The 19,671-nt window shown below is 32.8% G+C and overlaps 2 protein-coding genes across 2 annotated transcripts; one reads left to right on the top strand and one right to left on the bottom strand.

Moving 5' to 3' along the window:
- Positions 1 to 586: 586 nt before the first annotated feature.
- Positions 587 to 3,971, bottom strand: LOC142627602 (homeobox protein knotted-1-like 1). Its single transcript, XM_075801477.1, has 3 exons — positions 3,806 to 3,971; positions 1,272 to 1,391; positions 587 to 800 (listed from the first exon to the last, which is right to left on the bottom strand). The coding sequence occupies exons 1-3, from the start codon at positions 3,953 to 3,955 to the stop codon at positions 645 to 647; spliced, it is 426 nt and encodes a 141-aa protein (XP_075657592.1). The 5' UTR covers positions 3,956 to 3,971; the 3' UTR covers positions 587 to 644.
- Positions 3,972 to 12,822: 8,851 nt separating this feature from the next.
- LOC142628733 (uncharacterized) lies at positions 12,823 to 15,242 on the top strand. The gene is made up of 3 exons (XM_075802777.1): positions 12,823 to 12,961; positions 13,875 to 14,437; positions 14,601 to 15,242. The coding sequence occupies exons 1-3, from the start codon at positions 12,823 to 12,825 to the stop codon at positions 15,240 to 15,242; spliced, it is 1,344 nt and encodes a 447-aa protein (XP_075658892.1).
- The last annotated feature ends 4,429 nt before the right edge of the window (positions 15,243 to 19,671 follow it).

The raw sequence follows: 19,671 nt of genomic DNA, 5'->3' as shown, positions 1-19,671 counted from the left end.
CGGTTATCTTCATGCTTTAAAGTGCGTCATCGCCTCGCGTGAACTCTATTTTAATTAGGAGTAGACTCTTGTAATCTAATCAATAGCTAGGCTTATCAATTTAGGCTTTGTACTTCTATAATCCAATTGATTTTGCATCTGTAATATTAATATTATCAATAAGAATATCTATTTTGTTCCTTAAGTCGCGATTGAATTGTGCATTGAAGTCCTATTATGTTAAGCAATGACCGAGCTCAATCCTTTTAGTGGGAAGTCTTGTCTTGCATAGCGTAAACTTATTGTGAGCAACCTGAAAATTGGTTTGTATTCCAAACTCAATTATTTTAAGGGGTTTTGTTAGTTCAACAATGTCATGACATAATCTAGATCATTTATTATCAAAAAGTTGATGATGAAATTAAAAGAATTTTATGTAATAGAGTAACTTGAGAAATCTAGAAGATCTTAAACTAGATATTAATTCAAAAACATACGGATTTAACAAGTTCTTTTATAAAACAACCAACAATACAAGGTAGCTAATTACCAAACCAAGAGCTCTAACCACATAAGTTGTTTGTAGGAGATATATATTGATTATTCGGTCCTTTGGAGATAGCCAACTGATTATTGCCCACCAAATTTGGCCTTTGGGTTATATCTTATTTCTTAGTGCATAGGAGATCGGCTGGGTATGCATTATTTGGGCCACTAAGCTCCTTGAGTTCCATGTTCATGGCATTGATGAAAGATGCCGCTTCCTTTATTGGTTGTTCCATGCCTTCTTTAAGCCTGCTTAGTTCCATGCAGTACGCTTCCTGTCCATTGAAAATGTTCTCATTATTACACCTTTTATTTATTTATTTTTATTTTGTTTATCTCTGTTACAAAGAAAAACTCCTTCATTACATGCATGGGTATTTTTATGCGAAATTCAACCCCCACCCTCCCCACAAAAAAAAAGTAAAGAAGAAAGATTGTATAGATTTTTTATTTTTATTTTTTTCTTACACTTTAGTAAACAACAGTATATATACTACATTTTTGAAGTATTATCCCCATTATAATGCTCTAAAAAACGTGGTTAAAGAAAACCACATTAGATGCTCACAATGGCATCATTATCATATATAAATACGGGTATGTTTATGGGAAGAAAAATCTTATAAGATGATCTCAGAAAATCTACACATATACTATGATAGAGTAGTCTAATAACTGTATCATAAAATACCATCTCGGGTCAGAAGATGAGAAATATTTGACTGGAGAGAAGACAAGGGCCATACCATGAAATGATCAAGGTCCGGTGAAGTAGGAGTGGTTGCTCCCTTGAGCTTGGAATAGGCTTGCTGATCATCTACTGCATTTGTTTCACCCACATCTCCTATTTGATCACCTAATGCCACCTAGCATTATTCATTTAAAAACAAAAAAAACAAAAAATAAAGAGGTCCACTTGACATTAGTGTGGTTTTCAAATCCGGACCATTTAAAAAATTGTAAAAAAAAAAAAGGTTCAAGGTTTTTAAAATCGAATCAAGAGCGAACTGAGGTTGAACCGTGATGATGTCATAATTATTTTATATATATATATATATAGAGAGAGAGAGAGAGAGAGAGAGAGAGACTAAAATAGTCCAAATAAATATAAAAATTTATCTTTGAAATGTATTTTTCATGTCATAACTTTTATAAGACAAATAAGAAATATTAATTTCTAACCAAACAGAAATTGCTTTGGTGTTTTTTTACTGAGGGATATAAAATATTTTTTTACAAATCAATATCAATATAATGTTTCGAAAAATTACCGCATATATATATATATATATATATATATATATATATATATATATATATATATATATATATATTGTTAGCGCATAATATTTTTTACGCAAGCTTATGTCTAAATTATCTTAAGCCATACCTAAGTTCATTTGATAATCTAATAAACTATTTTTATGAGACCCAATAAAAAGGTTAAGAGAGACAATAAATGGTCAAGTATTTTTAGGGCTGTAAACGAGTCAAACTTTGTTGAGTAGTGCATGTTTAAGCTTGATTCGTCAAGAAAAGTAAAAAAAAAAACTCAAGCTTGGCTTGAGCTTGTGATAAGCCTAAAAATAATGTTTGAGTTTGAGCTTGTAAGAAAGCGAAAAAGTTTGAGCTTGACTTGGCTTGACTTGATTAATTAGTCAAGCCAAGCTCAAGCTTAATATCGAATTCAAACTCGAGCTCAGGTCAAGCTTTTAAGCTTGAGATCTAAAAAATTTATATTATGAAATGCTTGAATCTTTAAGTGTAGGCTTGCTCAAAGTTTGTTTAATTGTAAAATTGTGTTTAATTGTAAAATTGGAATCGAGTGATTGCAGAAATTATTAGACAAAATCTGCAAGGCTTGATCGATCGAAAATTAGACTCGATCGATCAAATTTCGTGCAGATTTATTTTTCTACAGATTTTCCAATTCAGCCAAAGTCCGTTTGATGTGTAGGTTTAGTGTTTACTTCACATATAACAGGAAAAACTCTAGCTATGTTTTAGAAGTCTTTGAAGTGTTGTGTGTTGAATCTTTTGTGAGATCTAGAGGTGTTTACCTTCATACACACACATAGGGTTATCAAAATCAAGATTCATGTCAACAACTTAATGATCATTTTAGTTGCTGCTTAAAGAACTTAAAGAAGATCTGAAACCTTTGAGTGGAGTCTCAAAGTCACAAGTAGGAGAACTTGTGGTTGCAACAGATCAAGGAAAGAAGTAGTCTGTGGACTCGGAGTTGTCAAGTGGTCGTGATAGTAAGTTTTCTACACGAGATAGCAATAAAATGTTAGTGGTCTAAGTCTTATTGTATAAAGTTCAATTCTTTCTTAGTGGATCTGTTTTTTACCTTGAAGATAGTTAGGTTAAATCCTTCTCAGATTTTTTACTGGTTAAATTTTCCTGGGTTACCATATCATTATGTACTTTATATTTCTGTATTATTTACATGATATGATTTGATTGTGTTAACTTAGATCTAATTAATTTATCTAAGTATTCACTTGATTAAATAACTACGTTAAACAACTTGTGTTTAAAGAGTCTAAATCTTTACATTATTATTATTATTATTATTAGTTAGTGTATAATTGAGAAGGAAAGGACAAAAATGACTGGCATCTAGGCATTAGGCCATGAATGATATATATGGTGCCTCATTTTTTCCTTTTTCTTTTTCTTTTTTTATAGTTATTAGAGACCAGTCTTTCTCCAAGTAGGAAGTAGTCTATAATCTATAGGTAAGAAAGTACTTTTCGGATATTCCTCTCAAGTGCGACATATTTTGAGGCTCTTTCCACTTCAGTTTAGGTAGATAGAAGACAGGATTTTCCAGATTGTCCTGTCAATTACCTTGGTCACGGCCCCATAGGCCACCATTTCTCCTAATTACACATGGATCTTCGTATCAAGTTATGGAAATTTAGTCTATTTCATAGCTTAGAGAAAATTTTATAAATTTTGAAGTGTACAACGGCCTGTTTGGCAGATTAATTATAACACATTTCAATATATTTTAAATAACATTACACACATTTCAATACACTTTTTTACTTATACGTATTTCAAAAACATTTAAACAACATTACTTAAATTAACTTACCAAACAACCTCCAAATTACCACTTACGTTTTAATATTTTAAATTTTATGATAATTTATACAGTCTTACATTAAAAAAAAAAAAATCTAAATGGAGAGAATCCAGACAATAAATAATTAAAAATCTTATAAAAAAGAAAAAGAAAAAGAAAGCAAGAATTTGGAGATACAAATACCTTCAAACATTTCAAGTGAGTCTCAATCAACAACCCATACAAGGGATGGCCTGTGATCATCCTCTTAAAAAGCTCTCCATCTTCTTCTTGATCTACACCAGTGTTCTCTAGGACCCTAATACCACCATTCTCTGCACTCTGATCCTCCATCTTTTTTCTTTTGGCTAAGTCTTTGATCCACCTTTCTATTTCTCACTTTCTCCCTTTCCTAAATGAGGTTAATTTTATAGCAAGTAGTAAGTAGTAACCCTTGGCTTGGAAGAGAATCAGGTTGCTTACGTAAAAAGCTGACATAGTCTTTTTTTTCTTTTTTTCCAGTTACCTTATTTTTGTTACTTTTTATACATTTTGTGATGCTTTTGTACCATTTATAACTCTGTGCTATTTCAATCTCATTTTAACTTTATTTATGGAGAAATGTTAACTAACACCGTGTGGTTAACATTTCTTTTTTTGTGTTTTACTTAAAAGAGAAAAAAAAAAATTGTTAACAAAAAAATTGCTAAAAAAGATAAAAAAAATTACCAAAAACTAAAAAGCTGTCAAAAGTTAAAAAATTATACAAAAAATTACTTAAAATATGTTGTTAACGGACACCTTACTTTACGGTGCCGTTAACACAACCATTATTTATAATATTCAACAAAATATTTTTAATTTTAACTAAATAAATTATATCCAACGTTAGCGAGTCAGTAATAAGCTTTTTCCTGCTTCCTCTTTTTTGTCCCGAAAGCAACCTCTCATGGTTCTCCTCGATAATAGCTCCTTTCAAGTACCTAAGATTTGTACCTCCCCTTTACCTCTCTTTTAGCTCTATATTGAAATTTGAAAAGGGGCGTCATTGTCATTGAAACTGTTTCCAAATTGAGTTTTCTACTGTTCCCAAATTAGGTCTTCTACTTCGTGGCGTCGTACGTAGTTCAACTAGAAAGAACTTTTTAAAAAACTCCAAATGTCTTTTTGCAGGGTTCTAAACCCAATGGACATTAGACATCCTTCATATATATATATATATTTCCCGTGCATGACTAAACCTGGTAGGGTTTTGAATGAGTTTGTGTTTCACATCTTGAAACGTGACTAAATAAGTTAGTTACCTAAAATTTCTTAATATTAATAGAATTTTACAAATGTGTGCCCTAAGGGCACATAATAATTTATCATTTTGAAAAAAAAAAATTTCAAAAATTAAAAAAGTTTTGACAGCTTTTTCAATTTTCGAAAAAAATTTTCAAAAAATAAATGAGTTAACGTGTACTCTTAGGGTACACATTAACCGGATCCATACTAATAATGTTTATGAAAATCTTAGATTTACTTTAAATCTGTCCCACCATTATATTCTTTCACTCTATCTTATCCATGGAGTTAGCTTAGGTTTTTTTTTAGTGTTAACTCGTTTCAAGTTTATAATTAGTGTATTTTATCGTTGTAAAAGTGGGTTGAGTCTAGATCAAAAATTATTCTATGACAACAAAGTTTCTATATGCTCTAAATAAAGAGTTAATACTCCTTTGCCCATATTATTTTTTCCACCAAAATAAATTTCTTAGTAAAACTCATCATTGGAAAATATACATTTGAGATTTCAAAACAATTACAAATAAATTTGACTTAATTTAGATTTGAAATAAGTGAGATGGAGTCATTTGAAGATGACATAATTATGCTAAATCCGAGAATATTCTCGCTCGAGCAAGAATAAGCTTCGGTCAAGCAAAATTGCTGCATGAAAAAATTTGATATTTAATAGAAAATGGTTTGGTCTCAGATTTGACCCTACCTTGTATGCCTATCTAAAGCACCATATGCAAGACATTCAGAGGTAAGAAAGGAGGCTATATTAGAGCTAAACATATCTTATTTTCCATTTCTTCCTAACTCCATCTCATGAGTACAAAAGAGAGCTTTCATAAGAAAATACTTCTATTTTTTATCCATACATGTGATCAAGAACTTGACACTATATAAACCATATCAAATCTTTAAGATGCATGCCTAGGGGAGACCAAAAGATTTAGTTTGACTTATAGCAACAAGTAACATTGAAGGCAGAAGGTAAGAGTTTACAGTTGCTACCAAAAGTAAGGAGTCGAGTTCCTAGTCTAACTATATGCACGGGAAGTAATGCAAGTAATGTATGTACGGCAGCAACCGTCAATCAATAGTAGAATTGAGTTAGGCTTTGTCGCTAGAGTGTTTAACCGTTTTGGGTTTTCATTAATTGAACAAATCATTGTCTCTATGTAAGTGTGCTGCTTTTTTATTGATTTGAATATGTTCATCCATGAAAATCTTATAATTTGAATCTTGATTAAATAACTTCTAGGTTGAACTCTTGAATAATTCATTAAAAACAGTAGTAACTCATCGTAGGGGTATATGTAAACAACATTTTTTGTCTTAGATTCTAATATATAGATAATTTGGATGTTATTTTTTGGTTTAGTATATTATATCCTTTTTATGGACTTTGTAAACACAGTGTTCAATAAAAATTTATATAAATCGAATTATTAACATTGGTCAAGCATTGTTTATAATAAAAAAATGGTCAAGTTATGTTTTGATTAAATATAGTGCTTACAATATTCAAAATTAATGTTTAAATGTGATTATGTAGTATTTTAGATTTTAATATTGAGCAATGATATTGATAGGTAAAGTCTACCTAAGTACAATAAAATAAAAATATTAATAAAAGAGTACAATAAATTAAATGGATGGGTTTAGCTTGAATTTTCAAATCTGATTTTAGATTTTATATTTTTAAACCGGTTTAATGAATTGAATAGATATTCACATCTTTATATTCATTATTCGGATTAATGAATTAAATTAGATAATTATATGAGTGAAAAAAACAACTATATAATTATAATATATTATAGATTCACAATAAAATTCTTGAATCTCATCTTTAATGTATAAGAAGAGTTATTTATGTTTTTTTTATTTTTAAGTTGAGAGTAAATAAACAGAAGAAGAAGGTTTAGATGACTTTAGCATTAATGGAAATTTTCCTTCTGTCTCAAACCCAATTTATTGTTGTTCTTTGAAAAGAAAGACTAGATTATTTCTTATATCACTTTCTAAAAATAAAATAATAATAATAATACATGGCTAAGAAAGGAAAATATCTTATAAATAAATAATAGGCAAAAATGCAAAGTACATTTTCAAAGTTTGACCAAAATTTATTTGAGTTTGACTTATTTTTAGTACTTTTTTAATTGTAGATCTCCTTTTATTTTAAATACATAGTGGCAAATGGTAGTAGGTTTTAATCTTCACCTTTTAATTTTTTTTTTAGTAAACAATAGTACTTATTAGAACACATACGAAAATAGTAATAATAGTATTTTAAACCGAAATTATAATACATTATATAATCAGAGTACAACTACAAAAAGGTTCTTCACATTTTATTTAGTTAGTGGGTGATGTGATAATTTCTCATTAAAATAAAAGGAGATTCCAGTTAAAAATGTAATGAAGATAAGCCAAACCCAATTTATTTCAATCCTCTAACTTTATTTTCATTTAATTAAATTCTCTAAATTAAAATTTGTTCAATTACGGCCTCTCCTTCAACTTCCATTAATTAAAAAAACATTATGAAAAACATTTTTCAATAATTAATTAGATTTTTTGATTAAAAAAAGAAGAAGAAAAATTGTACATTTAAGAGCAACATTTAATGAAAATTGAACGAGATGTCTTTAATGAAAAAACTTGAAATTTGGAGGACTCAATTGGATAAAAGTAAAGTTAGAGGCATAAAATATATTTTGGTAAAACTTAAGAGATTGCAATTAGCATTTTTACCTAAATAATAATTAAAAAAAATCCCAATAGCACGAACATGAAAATCACAATCATGGATGCTACATATTAATTGATGTACATGAGAAATTACAACAAAACCAACCAAACCTTAATCCCAATGACAAAAACAAATTATATCCCAAAGACAAAAACAAATTATATATGATAATTAGGTATAAAATTTTATTCAATAAATGACCTATTGCTCTCTCAAAAAAAATAAAATAAAATAATAAATGAGCTATTGAATAAGTTATACATGAAAATAAAAATTATAAAGACTTATGTTTTATCTTTAAAAAAAGGTTTATATTTTTTTAAAGAGTTTTACTAATGTGTGCTCTAAAGGCATACATTAGTAAACTATTTTTAAAAACTTTTTATGAACAAATAAGAAATTAATTAACTGTTTTGACAGTTTTTTTAATTTTTTATAAAATTTTGTTAAAATAGATGATTAATGTATACTCTTAAGGCATGCATTAACAAAACGCTTTTTAAAATTGCAGTTTCGAAATGCTATGCCAAACCGATAAGATGGTAGTTTTTTTTTATCATGAGGATATACAGCATGCGAGTCTTTATATGGGTTCAGCTTGCGTGTTCCCGAGTCTGTCAGTCTCTAAGATAAGTTTCAAGAGGCATCAAGCAACCCTGTTTCGTAATTTAAATAATTGCCTTTTCTGGGTCTATAACTCTGTACAATCCAGTCGGTCTGGTAAGAGCTGGTATAGCTACAAATCTTTTGCCATGAAAAGTTTGTATTTTGTCCACTAGTAAGCAATTGCACGTAAAAGTAGTAATGTTTTAGATCAAAGTCTAGACAAGTTGAAAGTTTATATCTCAACCTTTCCTTGCAAATAGCGAGGTATCGATCATGCATGCAACGATAGAACGATCCAATCCGACCTCATTCCCGCATGTCCTATGGTTTCTTAAGAAGACCTCATGACTTTGAAAGATCGACTGTCGGTGAACTGGACTACAAAGATCGAACGCTCGTTTGTCCGTATCCATATATAGACCAAATCTCAATGTCTAGTCTGAGATCGAAGGTACCCTAGAAGAACAGTACAGTAGAGTGAGAGGCTATAAGGTTTTGTAAATCTAGGGTGATTAGCTGCTAAACATAAAGAATAGGTAAAAATACTTTTTTTCCCCACATAAATAAGGAAAAAATTAAAAAATATTCTAAGAGCATTTATTTAGTAAATATTTTTAGAAATTTTTTGTGAAAAAAAGTTATTTATTTTGATAACTTTTATATTTTTCACAAAAATAGTGTTAAACCTTTCCTAAATTATTTTATTAATAATTTATCTAAGAGTTGTTGTTAATAAGATCTCATAAATGATACCAATTATAGCCTATGACAAAATACTAGCTAGGGTTAGGGTTTCACTTTGATTAATTGCCCATGTTGGTGATATATGAGTGTGTATGAATTGGATTGGATTGGATTGGGTTGTGTTGGGTTGAGGAGTGTTTTTTAACTCAACCTACCATAGTGGGTTAAAATAAATCCAACAAAATCCAACCTATCACAAGGGCCTAACTCAGTCTCTAGATCAAGTTGGGTCGGGTTGGACTCATGGGTTGGATAGTTTTTTTTTAATTATTATTATTATTATTATTATTATTATTATTATTATTATTAAATTGAACATTAGAACAATACTACCACAAATAAATAAAAAATTTATAACCAACTAATCATGAGCATAACACCAAACAAACACAAACTATATGAGAAGAACTTAAGATTTGGATTTTATTTAGGAAGGGGGCAAAAAAGTTTTAAAAAATGTATAATATATTTTTTAAAATTTTAAATATATATATTAAATATAGATGGATCGGTCGATTTAGGTGGATTTGTAAATTTTATGACCCAAATCCAATCCAACCCATTGTTAAAAAAAATTTTATAACCCATCCCACCAACACATAAAAATCGACCCAACTCAATGGGTTAGGTTTGATCACGTTAGTTTTGGCAGGTTGGTGGATTTGCTGCACACTCTTACCTGCAAATGAGTTTTGGGCCCCCTAGCAATGACTCCCTAGGTGGAGAATACATTATAAATAGTCTACCCTAATTAAGAGATTTATATGAAATCACCCCATAATAAACTATTGTACGTGCAAATTAGATTTGAGCTTATATAAAGAAATAAAATAAATTATCTAACAATACATCTACATGAGAAAGCTTTTAAGTGACAAAGATGCTAGCTTTGACATGACACATGCTAGAAAAGAAGAAAGTGATAGCAAGAACGTAAAAGGACACAAGATGTATGTGGAAAACTCTAGAAAAGGAATGAGAAAACCATGGTTTGAGCAAGAATGGAATGTTCTTGCTTTGCTCAGATCTATATTATGGGGAAAAGAGGTCACTCTTGTACGATAAGGGTGCTCTTCCTTAAAGAGAGACCTTGTTTTCTACTTTCCTATCTTATCAACTTTCTACTATCTTCTACAAATATCTATTTAGGTTCTTACCCTAAAATTACAATTGCATGTTCCCCTTATAGTCTGAGGAATATGACTGAGTACAAAGACATGTGTTAAGTCATCATTTCTCTATTTTGGACATTTCCACAGTTGTGATATTATCCACTGACTAGAGGATAGAAATTGTGCCAACTTGGCACTGGGACCTGTGGGTAGGTGACTTTGCCACTGCTTGGGAAACAAGTCCTGGACATTGAGAAGGATATCAAGAGTATTGTGAATGATGCACGTGTCTCTAAGGTGGTCCAACATGCATTCAACCAATAAAGAGTGTCCCCATAGTTGCTGACTTTAGAAAGTCACTACCTTCTTTTTTGTGAGTGCTTGAGTACCATGTCAGATGCATATCTTATTTCCTTCCCAAGGTAGTCACGCCTTTGGCATGAACTAAGAATAGAATCTTTTAGCCAATGCTTCCTCTTCCTTTGCTCACAACCATTCCACAAGCTCCAGATCCAACCACATATGCAGTCTCCCATGCATTAGTGATGTAATGTACATTAACCCCCCTGACTGTCAATGGCAGTAATGGCAAAGGCCTTTGACAGTTACATTGGTACAAGCATTAACACTCTGGTAATCATGCCTTGTGACGTTTGAATATGGACATGTGGCTTATAGGGGTGCTTCTAGTCGTTTTGGTGCCTCTTCATTTGTTGCGTTTTGACAGACAAACATTACTCCTCATAAATGTCATGTCTCTTCACTTAACTGTAGTTGAGGATTTAAATAGGGAATGTTTCTTCTTCATTTTTCATTCCCTTTGTATCTCCAGATTCACTCAAAGAACCTTAACCCCCACGAAAATGTCAAACCTCTCCTCCATTGGTTCTAACTCCCCAAAACACACCTCCAACTCTTTTGAGAGCACTCCAAGCTCTCCCGACAACAACACTCCTTCCCCCACCATGAAGCTCTGTGCATCCCCCTCTCCCTTTTTCCATACACCCTCTACCTCCCCAAGTCTTCATTCTTGAAAAGGTTGCACCCTTCAACTGGAGTGACAAAGAAGAAAAGACTTGGAGCAACATCGGCTAAAGGTTGAAGAAGACGCTGAGGATGCAGCACTTGCTACTTCCATGGACGCCCCCTCTAAGCACAGGAGAAGGCGCAAGCCCTCTCAATTAGGCTTGGAGTTTAGTGCTTTGGACCTTTCTGACTCAAAGGAGTCAAACTCCTCTAATGGCTCTGACTCAGGGGAGGATGAAGGTGAAGAACAGGAGGAGGAAGAGGAAGAGATGGAGTATCTAGCTCCAAACTATCCCCAAGAGGACTCTGGGGATGACTCGGATGCTTATGCGCCACAGTTTCATTGTAATCTTATTTTTTTTCTTTTATGTTTTATTTATTTTGTTCGTTTTTGTTTACCCATCTATTGGCTTAGGTTGTAAAACTTTAATTTTCTTTGTTTTGTTACTATTTGTGTTTTTATATAGGAAAGGGGTGATAGGCCACAAGGGCCAAATCATGTAAATCCCTTTTTCCAATTTTTGTAAAAAAAATTTAAACACAAAAGAATATATAAGAAAGAAAAAGAAAGTTTTTTTTTTTATTTTTTATTTATGTTTACTGTTTATTTACATTTATGTTATGCTTTATGTTTCTTTTACCATATATAAAATTCCTGCACAAAGACATAAAATGTAAACATGTCAATTAATAAAAATGAAATGGAACAAACTAACCTGAACCTATTGGTGAAGGGTCACGCCTTTACACTTTGTTTGTAAAGGCGGCTTCCATGATTTTAGTACTATTAACTGCATTTTTTGTCAAAGACTCAGTTCTTTTCCTTTTCAGACATGTGTCAATTTTTAAAAGATATCTCGTTTTTGAACAAGCCTCTTTCCGAGGGAAAAGATTAACTCCTCAGAGTATAAAAGGAAAAGAAAATATTTCCCTTCCTTATTTCTCTCTTTTTCCCTTATCTTCTTCTTCTTCAACCCAAAACCCATAACTCTTTTCAAACACCAAATCATGGGTGTAAAATTTTCGGAACCTACCCCTTCGAAGAGTAGTAAACCCCTTCTGAGGGGAGATGAAAACCCTCCCAAAGAGGAACAATGGATTATCCCTCTCTTCTTCAAAGACGATCTATTTGATAAAAGTCTTGATTGAGATTTAGCCCCTTGTTTTGAAAACCCTCCCTACTTAGCATGTGGGGAACCTGACGATCTTTTAGCAATGGATCTGGAGTTAAAGCACATTCCTAGGCTTGGCACCTACAAAGGGGACTTTGCTCCCAACATAGACAGGGATGGACCCAGGTGGGGGCCTAAGGGGGCTCGGGCCTCCATGGGCCCAAAAAAAAATTCTTAGCAAGTTAAATTTTCCAAAAAAAAAAAATATAGGCTTGGGCCCCCCTTAGATTTTAGCTCAAGCCCCCCTCATGAATTCCTAGCCCAGTAGGCCAGCCCAGGAGGCAAGTGTGAAGAGCCCATGACCCATTTAAATAAAAAGAAAAAAAAAAAAAAAAACTCAACAATCCAAAATGGAAAAACCTAACGGAGATAGTGAAAGACGAAGGAAAAAAAAGAAAGAAAGGAAACTTAGGAAAGTGAGGCGAGACAGAGTCACAGAGAGATAGAGAGGCAAGATAGAGAGATAGAGAGTACTCAAATAGTTAGACGATACCATCATCATGCCGACGATGACAGAGAGGCGAGACGATGCCGACACCACCATCATCAGTCATCACGCGAGAGTCTCAGCTGTCGCCGTCGCCCACGCGAGACCCATCTTGCCATCGCCGCCAGTTGCTCGATCTACCTAGCCCAGCTTCGTTACTCCAGTCTTCACAGTTCACAGGTATTTAATCTATCATTTCCTTCAAAACCTAATAAAATGTTTGTGAATCTCATAATCTAACAATATGTGCTTGTGGAGTGTTTGTGTTTTTACTAATGAGTGATGAACTAATGTTGGTGATTGTGAATTGAATTTGTGTTGTGGCCTGTGGTGTTTTTTTTTTTTTTGGCTTTTTGTCTTTGTGACTCTCTCTCTTATATTATATAGATAAGAGAGAGAGAGAGAGAGAGAGAGAGAGAGAGAGAGAGAGAGAGAGAGAGAGAAAGAGTAGAGTTTGTAGAGATTACTCAGGTCAGAGAATATTTGTTTGACTGTTTGTTTGTTCTTTGTTGACTGGTAGTTGGGCATAATAGGGAAAAGTGATAGAAAAAAAAAAAAAAAAGAAAAGAAAAGAAGAAGAAGTTAAAGTTAAGAAAAGTTTTGGTTAGTAGTGCAGAATAAATTTATAGTGTCGGTAGTGGGATTGGGTTCGTGGGTCAATGTTTGAAAGATGGAGACAACACAAAGACAAAGTCACAAAGAGATAAATAAAGGCAAACCATAGACAAGAAAAAAACAAATCATATAATATAGAAAATTGTCACACAAATTTAAGAAAATAATAGTGATTCACTTGCGCCTATTGTTAACTCATAATGTTAAATTAGATAAATTTATAAATTGAAAAGAAGTGAGAAATACTAAATTTATAATTAAATGCATCAAGCATATTACCTAGATTCTAGTATTTGTCTTTAGTTAGTAACAACAACCGTGATAATATATATGATTCTTATTTTTAGATCATGAAAAAATCAACTACAATGCTTGATTTTTTCAAAAGAAAAGATTCAAATTTCCGAAGTCAACGTGGGATTGCCAACAATTAATGTTGCTATTCCAATTCTATAAAATGTGGATGTTCCAATTCTAGAAAATATTCATTCAACGATTCCGAAAAATGTCGATGTTCCAATCTCAAGAAATATCCATTCCCCAATTCCAGAAAATGCCAATATCCCAATTCCGAAAAATAACCATGTCTCTCAAACACAATTTCAAAAAGTTGATCTTGATTCTTTGGATTATGATCTCGGAACACGCAAACAGATACGGGAATATCATGTTAATCAACGTGATAAAATTCGACGGGCTTACATTAAAAATGGTCCGCACCAACCTCCTTTAAAGATATACAAAAAAAGTGGAAAGCACAATCGTAGCTTTCAAGGTTCTTGGTTTGAATATAATTCAACATGGCTTGAATATTCTCCTATGACAGATGCAGCTTATTGTCTACCTTGCTTTGTCTTTCATAATCCAAATGGGGTTGTGGGACAAAATACATTCATTGCTGGTGGATTTAGAAATTGGAAAAAAGTTGGGGGCAAAGATTGTTATTTTCAAGGTCATATAAGAAAAGACCCTAACTCAGCTCATAGAGTTGCCGAGCAAATGTGTAAGGATTTGATGAACCAATGGCAGCATTTACAAAGGGTAGTTGATCATTTCACTACTGAACAAATTGCAACTAAAGGCCTCAAGTTTTATTGTCCGATATCTTGCCTTTCAAGCTGTTGCTTTTACAGGTGGAGATGAAAGTTTTAGTTCATTAAATCATGGGAACTTTCTTGGATCATTGGGTATTGTGACTTTTTAGAATGAGAAGGTTGTTGAAATAATAGAAAAAGCTCCCAAAAATGCAACCTACACATCACCTAGGATTCAAAAGGAGATTCTACATGTTTTCTCAGCCAAAGTGAAGAAGGCCATTTGGGAAGAAATTGGTGATGCAAAGTTTTGCATAATGGCTGATGAAGCTCATGATGAGTTCATGAAAGAGCAAATGACTATGGTTTTTAGATATATTGATGCAGAAGGCTATGTGAATGAACTTTTTTTTGGGCTTATTCATGTTGTTGACATTGCGGCTTTGACTCTAAAGAAGGGGATATATTCTTTGTTATTTCAACATTGCTTAGATATACAAAATATTTACGGGAAAGGATATGATGGAGCAAGCAACATGCAAGGTATGTGGAATGGATTACAAGCTCTGATTTTGAATGATTGCCCATATGCTTACTACATCCATTGTTTTGCACATCGCTTACAATTGGCATTAGTAAAAGCATCAAAACAAGTTGTCCCCATTAGTGGGTTTTTTCTTAAATTGCTTTTTCTGATCAAAATTGTTAATGTTTCATGCAAGCGTAATGAGCAATTGAAAGTTGCCAATGCTAATAAAATAGCACGTTTGATTGATCTTGAAGAGCTTGAGACTGGAAGTAGACTTAATTAAATTGGCACTTTACAACGACCTGTAGAAACACGTTAGAGTTCACATTTTAGATTAGTTTCTAGCTTATTAAGGATGTTTACTTCAACTATTGAAGTTTTACTAAATCTAATTGATGATGCAATTGATGGAGAACATCAGGCAGAAGTAGAGTCAACTTATGATGGTTTAACTTCATTTGAATTTGTCTTCATCTTGCATCTTGAGAAGGAAACTATGGAGATCACTAATTTATGCTGCAATAGATTCTCAACTACAGGAACTAAATTATCGGTTTAATGAAGATGAAATGGAGTTACTTAGGCTTAGCTCAGCTTTAGAACCTTAAGAGGCATTAAAATCTTTCAGAAGTAGTGACCTTTGTGTTAAGGACATATTTTATGTAGTTGGCTAATCCTTGACAAAACGCACTTTACTTGTATTTGGATTGATCTAGGATGTGTTTAATACTTCAAAGAACATGTTCAAGTCTAGTATTAAAGCCATGAAGATTGAACCAAGAAACAAGTGAAGAAAAGGTGTTTACTAAAACTGGACACTTGCTAGACACCTGCAGATAGCTGTTGGACACCTGTTGGACATCTGGTAGATAGTTGCTCGACAGATAGCTATCTATCGAGGTTTAATGAGGCTCGACAAATGCTATCTATCGAGGCGACAGATGCTATCTATCGAGGCTATCTATCGAGGTTATGGAAATCATAATTTTCAGATCTGATTTTTGGGCCAAGCTTTTGTATTTGTGTAGGGTTTCTTTTCTCACAACTCTAGACATATATAAGGCTTATTTTAGAGGCCGTCACATAAGAGAATATAAGGAGAACATATGCAAAAGGTGACTGAAGCCTTATTCTCTTAGAAAGAAGCTATTGCGTCTTTGCGCCTTAGGGTTTTGTAATCAAGTACTTCTTGATCTTCATTGTTGATGAAGTGAAGAACTTTGCAACCAACATCTTCTTCTCTAGTTGGTGATTGAAGTCACATACTGGGATCTGCGCAATTGGTTAGTCATGTACTGGGATTCGTGCATCCAAGGGTAGCGTTCATATATTGAAGAGTTCAGACGTTCTGAAGCAATAGAAGGTTTCTGCTGTGAGTTCATCCACGGGGTTTGTAGAGTCTAGGGATAAAGGTTTTGTACTAGATCTGAAACTTCAATTTACTATAGTGGATTGCTTTCGGGAAGGTTTCCCCTTATTGTGAAACTGGTTGGTTTCATTGGTTTTCCTAGGTCATCATATCTTGTCTTATTTACTTTTCTGCTGCATATTATTTGTGGCATGATATTGATGTTTGTTTGTTCTAACAAGTTTTATGCATAATAAATCTAATTAACAACTTGGATTTAAAACTTGTTAATTCAATCAACCGGGGTCTAAATTTCCCAACAAGTGGTATCAGAGCGGGTACACTCTGATTGGATTAATTTCCTGAGTGTGATCCTTGACCTCCATTGTCATGGAAGCTCTTGATTGCTTTGATTTGCATGATCTTGTGTTGAATAATGATGATGATATTCATGATGCCTATTGCAAGCTTTATAATTTTTGTATGAAATCTCTTGAGTGTTCTACAAAATTAAAAGCTAATTTTAAAAAGGTCAAACTTGAAAGAGATGATTTGATTGCAAAATTGGATGAAGCAAATAATTTGAAAGAGAATTTTAAAAATCAAATTTCATCTCAGGTGGACAAAATTAAGAGCTTGGAAGAGCAACTAGTTGAATTTAAAACTGAAATTGAAAATTTAACTAGCGCCAAACTTATTGCTGAGCCTAACTCAAACGAAAAATATTTTTATATTCCTCCATTTAAAAGGAATAATCAAGAGTTGAAAGCTAATATTGCTAGAATAGATAAAGGTAAACAATCTGATGTTAACGCTGATGTTTCTAAACCTATGTCTAAAACTCCTCCTAGGATGAAAGAAAAATCTGTTTTTGTCCCCACTTGTCATCATTGTCACATTTTTGGTCATATTAGGCCAAATTGTCCTAAGTTGAGGTCTCTGTCAACCTCTAAGGTTAGACCTCCTTCTGAGAAGCCGAGTAACTCTAAAAGTGCTCATGTTTGTCACCATTGTGGTGTTTCTGGACACACTCGTTCTAATTATTTCAAGTTGTTTCCTCATAAGCGAGTGTCCAATAGGTCTCATCCTTTTTTCTAAAGGCTCTGTACCTATTCTTGGTGAGTTATTAAAGGTCTTGAGTTTTTTAACTCAATTTCAGGAGAATCTTAATTCTTCTATGTCTTTTAGTAATCATACTAGGAAATGTGCCTTTTCATCTTCACGGCCAAAGACTCGTGCTGTGTGGGTGAGAAAGGAGCCTAAGACTTAATTGTCTTTTCTATTTGTCCTATGCTTTAATTCTCTCTATCTAAAGTAGGACTCTCTTTGCTTGATTTCTTATCTGCTTTTGAAATCATGCTTTCATGCATCTGCATCTTTCTATCATGCCTTCATGCATTTGCATTTTTTTTTCATGCTTTCATGATTGTTTATCTGTTTTTGTTTGATTATTTAGTTTTTATTTTGTTTTGTTTTCAAAATAAAAAATAAAGAGGAAAAAAATCACAAAAATACAAAAACAGTGTGTGTTTTGTGTACATCGGTTCTTGTGAACCTTAAAATGGCCATTGAAACAGAGTTTTCTAAATTTTGTATCTCTTGTAACTTAGATGAGCATCTCTATGCACAACTAAGCAAGTGAGCTTTGTAGCTCTTTGTTTGTGATGAGTAAGGTTAAGTGATCTCTTGAACTTAACACTCGTATCACTCTTTTTGACGGGTTGAACTAGAAAATCCTAAGAGAAATGCATAAATAACCATCTCACCACTATTACTCGCCAATCATGATATGACATATGTATGCTTCGGCATAGCAAAAGTGCAATGTCAATGACATCTGTATGCTTCGGCATAGCAAAAGTGCAATATCAAAAGCTTAACATAACTAGGTATCTCTTTTCTCTCTTTCATATACCCATGCATGATATGCTTAATAAAAAGAAAATATGCAAAGAAAATAAAAGCAAAAAAGATCAAAAATGCTTTAAATATGATTGCAAACGTGTTTTCTAGGAGATGTGGGAGTTATAGGATGTACCTTAAAGGTGATAGTTCCCATCAAACAGTTATGATTGTGTGTGAGTTAGAGTGATTTTCTCATATCTCAAATCGTCATAACATAGAGACACTTGTGTAATCTTGTGATGTTTTCACACACAACACGCAATATTCTTTGCTACTTTTGATACATGTGTAGGTACAATGTGATTTGATCATCACAAGATTTACATGTGTTAATGTATGCTCACTAAACTGTCTTAACTTGTTTTTGAAATATAAAATCAGTTAGACTTGTTTAGTGTGTGTGTGTGTGTTTTTGGGAGCTATGTGCTTCACTCTCTGTTGGTTAAGAGATGTTTTAAGAGGTTAAAATGTTGGTTGGGTCATTGGCTGAGTTGCATGTTTGATTGCATTCATATCTATATTTTTTCTCTTCTTGAAAAACTGTTTTTAAGCTATCTCGACACTTCCTCGACACCTCTCGATACCTGGCTTATCTGTCGAGCTCTTCAGTTGCATCTTATCGCAATCTCGACACATCTCGATAGCTAGGTGGATCGATCGAGAAAGTTTCTGTCTCCTCGATAGCTGTTCGATCCATCGAGGTCTGCTCGATAGCTCCTCGATACCTCTCGATCAATCGAGATCTTCTACATGCATTTTCTTCTTTCCATGTTTTGCATGTTTATTTTATCTTGTCATCCATAGCATATTGTTTCATTACATTCATGCATTTTTATGGATTCTTTGTATCCCCTTGATCATGTTTGATCATCTTTATGTTTCTCGAGTGAAACTTTCTAACTTCTTCTACCCATTGTCAATCGTGACAAAAAGGGGGAGAAATTGGAGAATTTGTGGTTTCTTTTTAAGATTCTACAAGTTAGGGGGAGAAATACATTCCTTTGTAAGGGGGAGATGTGTTGCATCTTGTTAGGGGGAGTGTTTACGTAGAAGTTACTTTTAGCTTCTTGTTCCTTTACCTTAGGTCTTATGACAATTTTTACATACATTGTGCTTATCTTTGATATATATATATATGTGTGTGTGTGATGATGTATGTTTTCTTCACCTACCTCTACATGTGTTGTTTCTTTTCTCTCTTTATACACATGTTTCTTTATTTGTATGCAATCTATTATTTCTGCTTCACACAAAGATGTCTTGATTTGTTTTGTTTAAAATGTTTCAGAAATACAGATTGTCAAAGTCTTCCATGCCATGAACTCTCTTCTTGCAAAAATTTTCAATAGTTTGTGTTAGTGTAGATTTTATTGTATTTAATAAGTGAGTATGAGTTGAGTGATTTATGACTTCTCTCATATGTTCATTTGTTTGTTGTGGTTTGTCATGGATTGCCAAA

This window comes from Castanea sativa, chromosome 3 (assembly GCF_040712315.1).
Source record: "Castanea sativa cultivar Marrone di Chiusa Pesio chromosome 3, ASM4071231v1".
Lineage (NCBI taxonomy): Eukaryota > Viridiplantae > Streptophyta > Magnoliopsida > Fagales > Fagaceae > Castanea > Castanea sativa.
The sequence above is the reverse complement of the archived record's forward strand: the minus strand, read 5'-3'. Positions and strand labels throughout refer to the sequence as shown.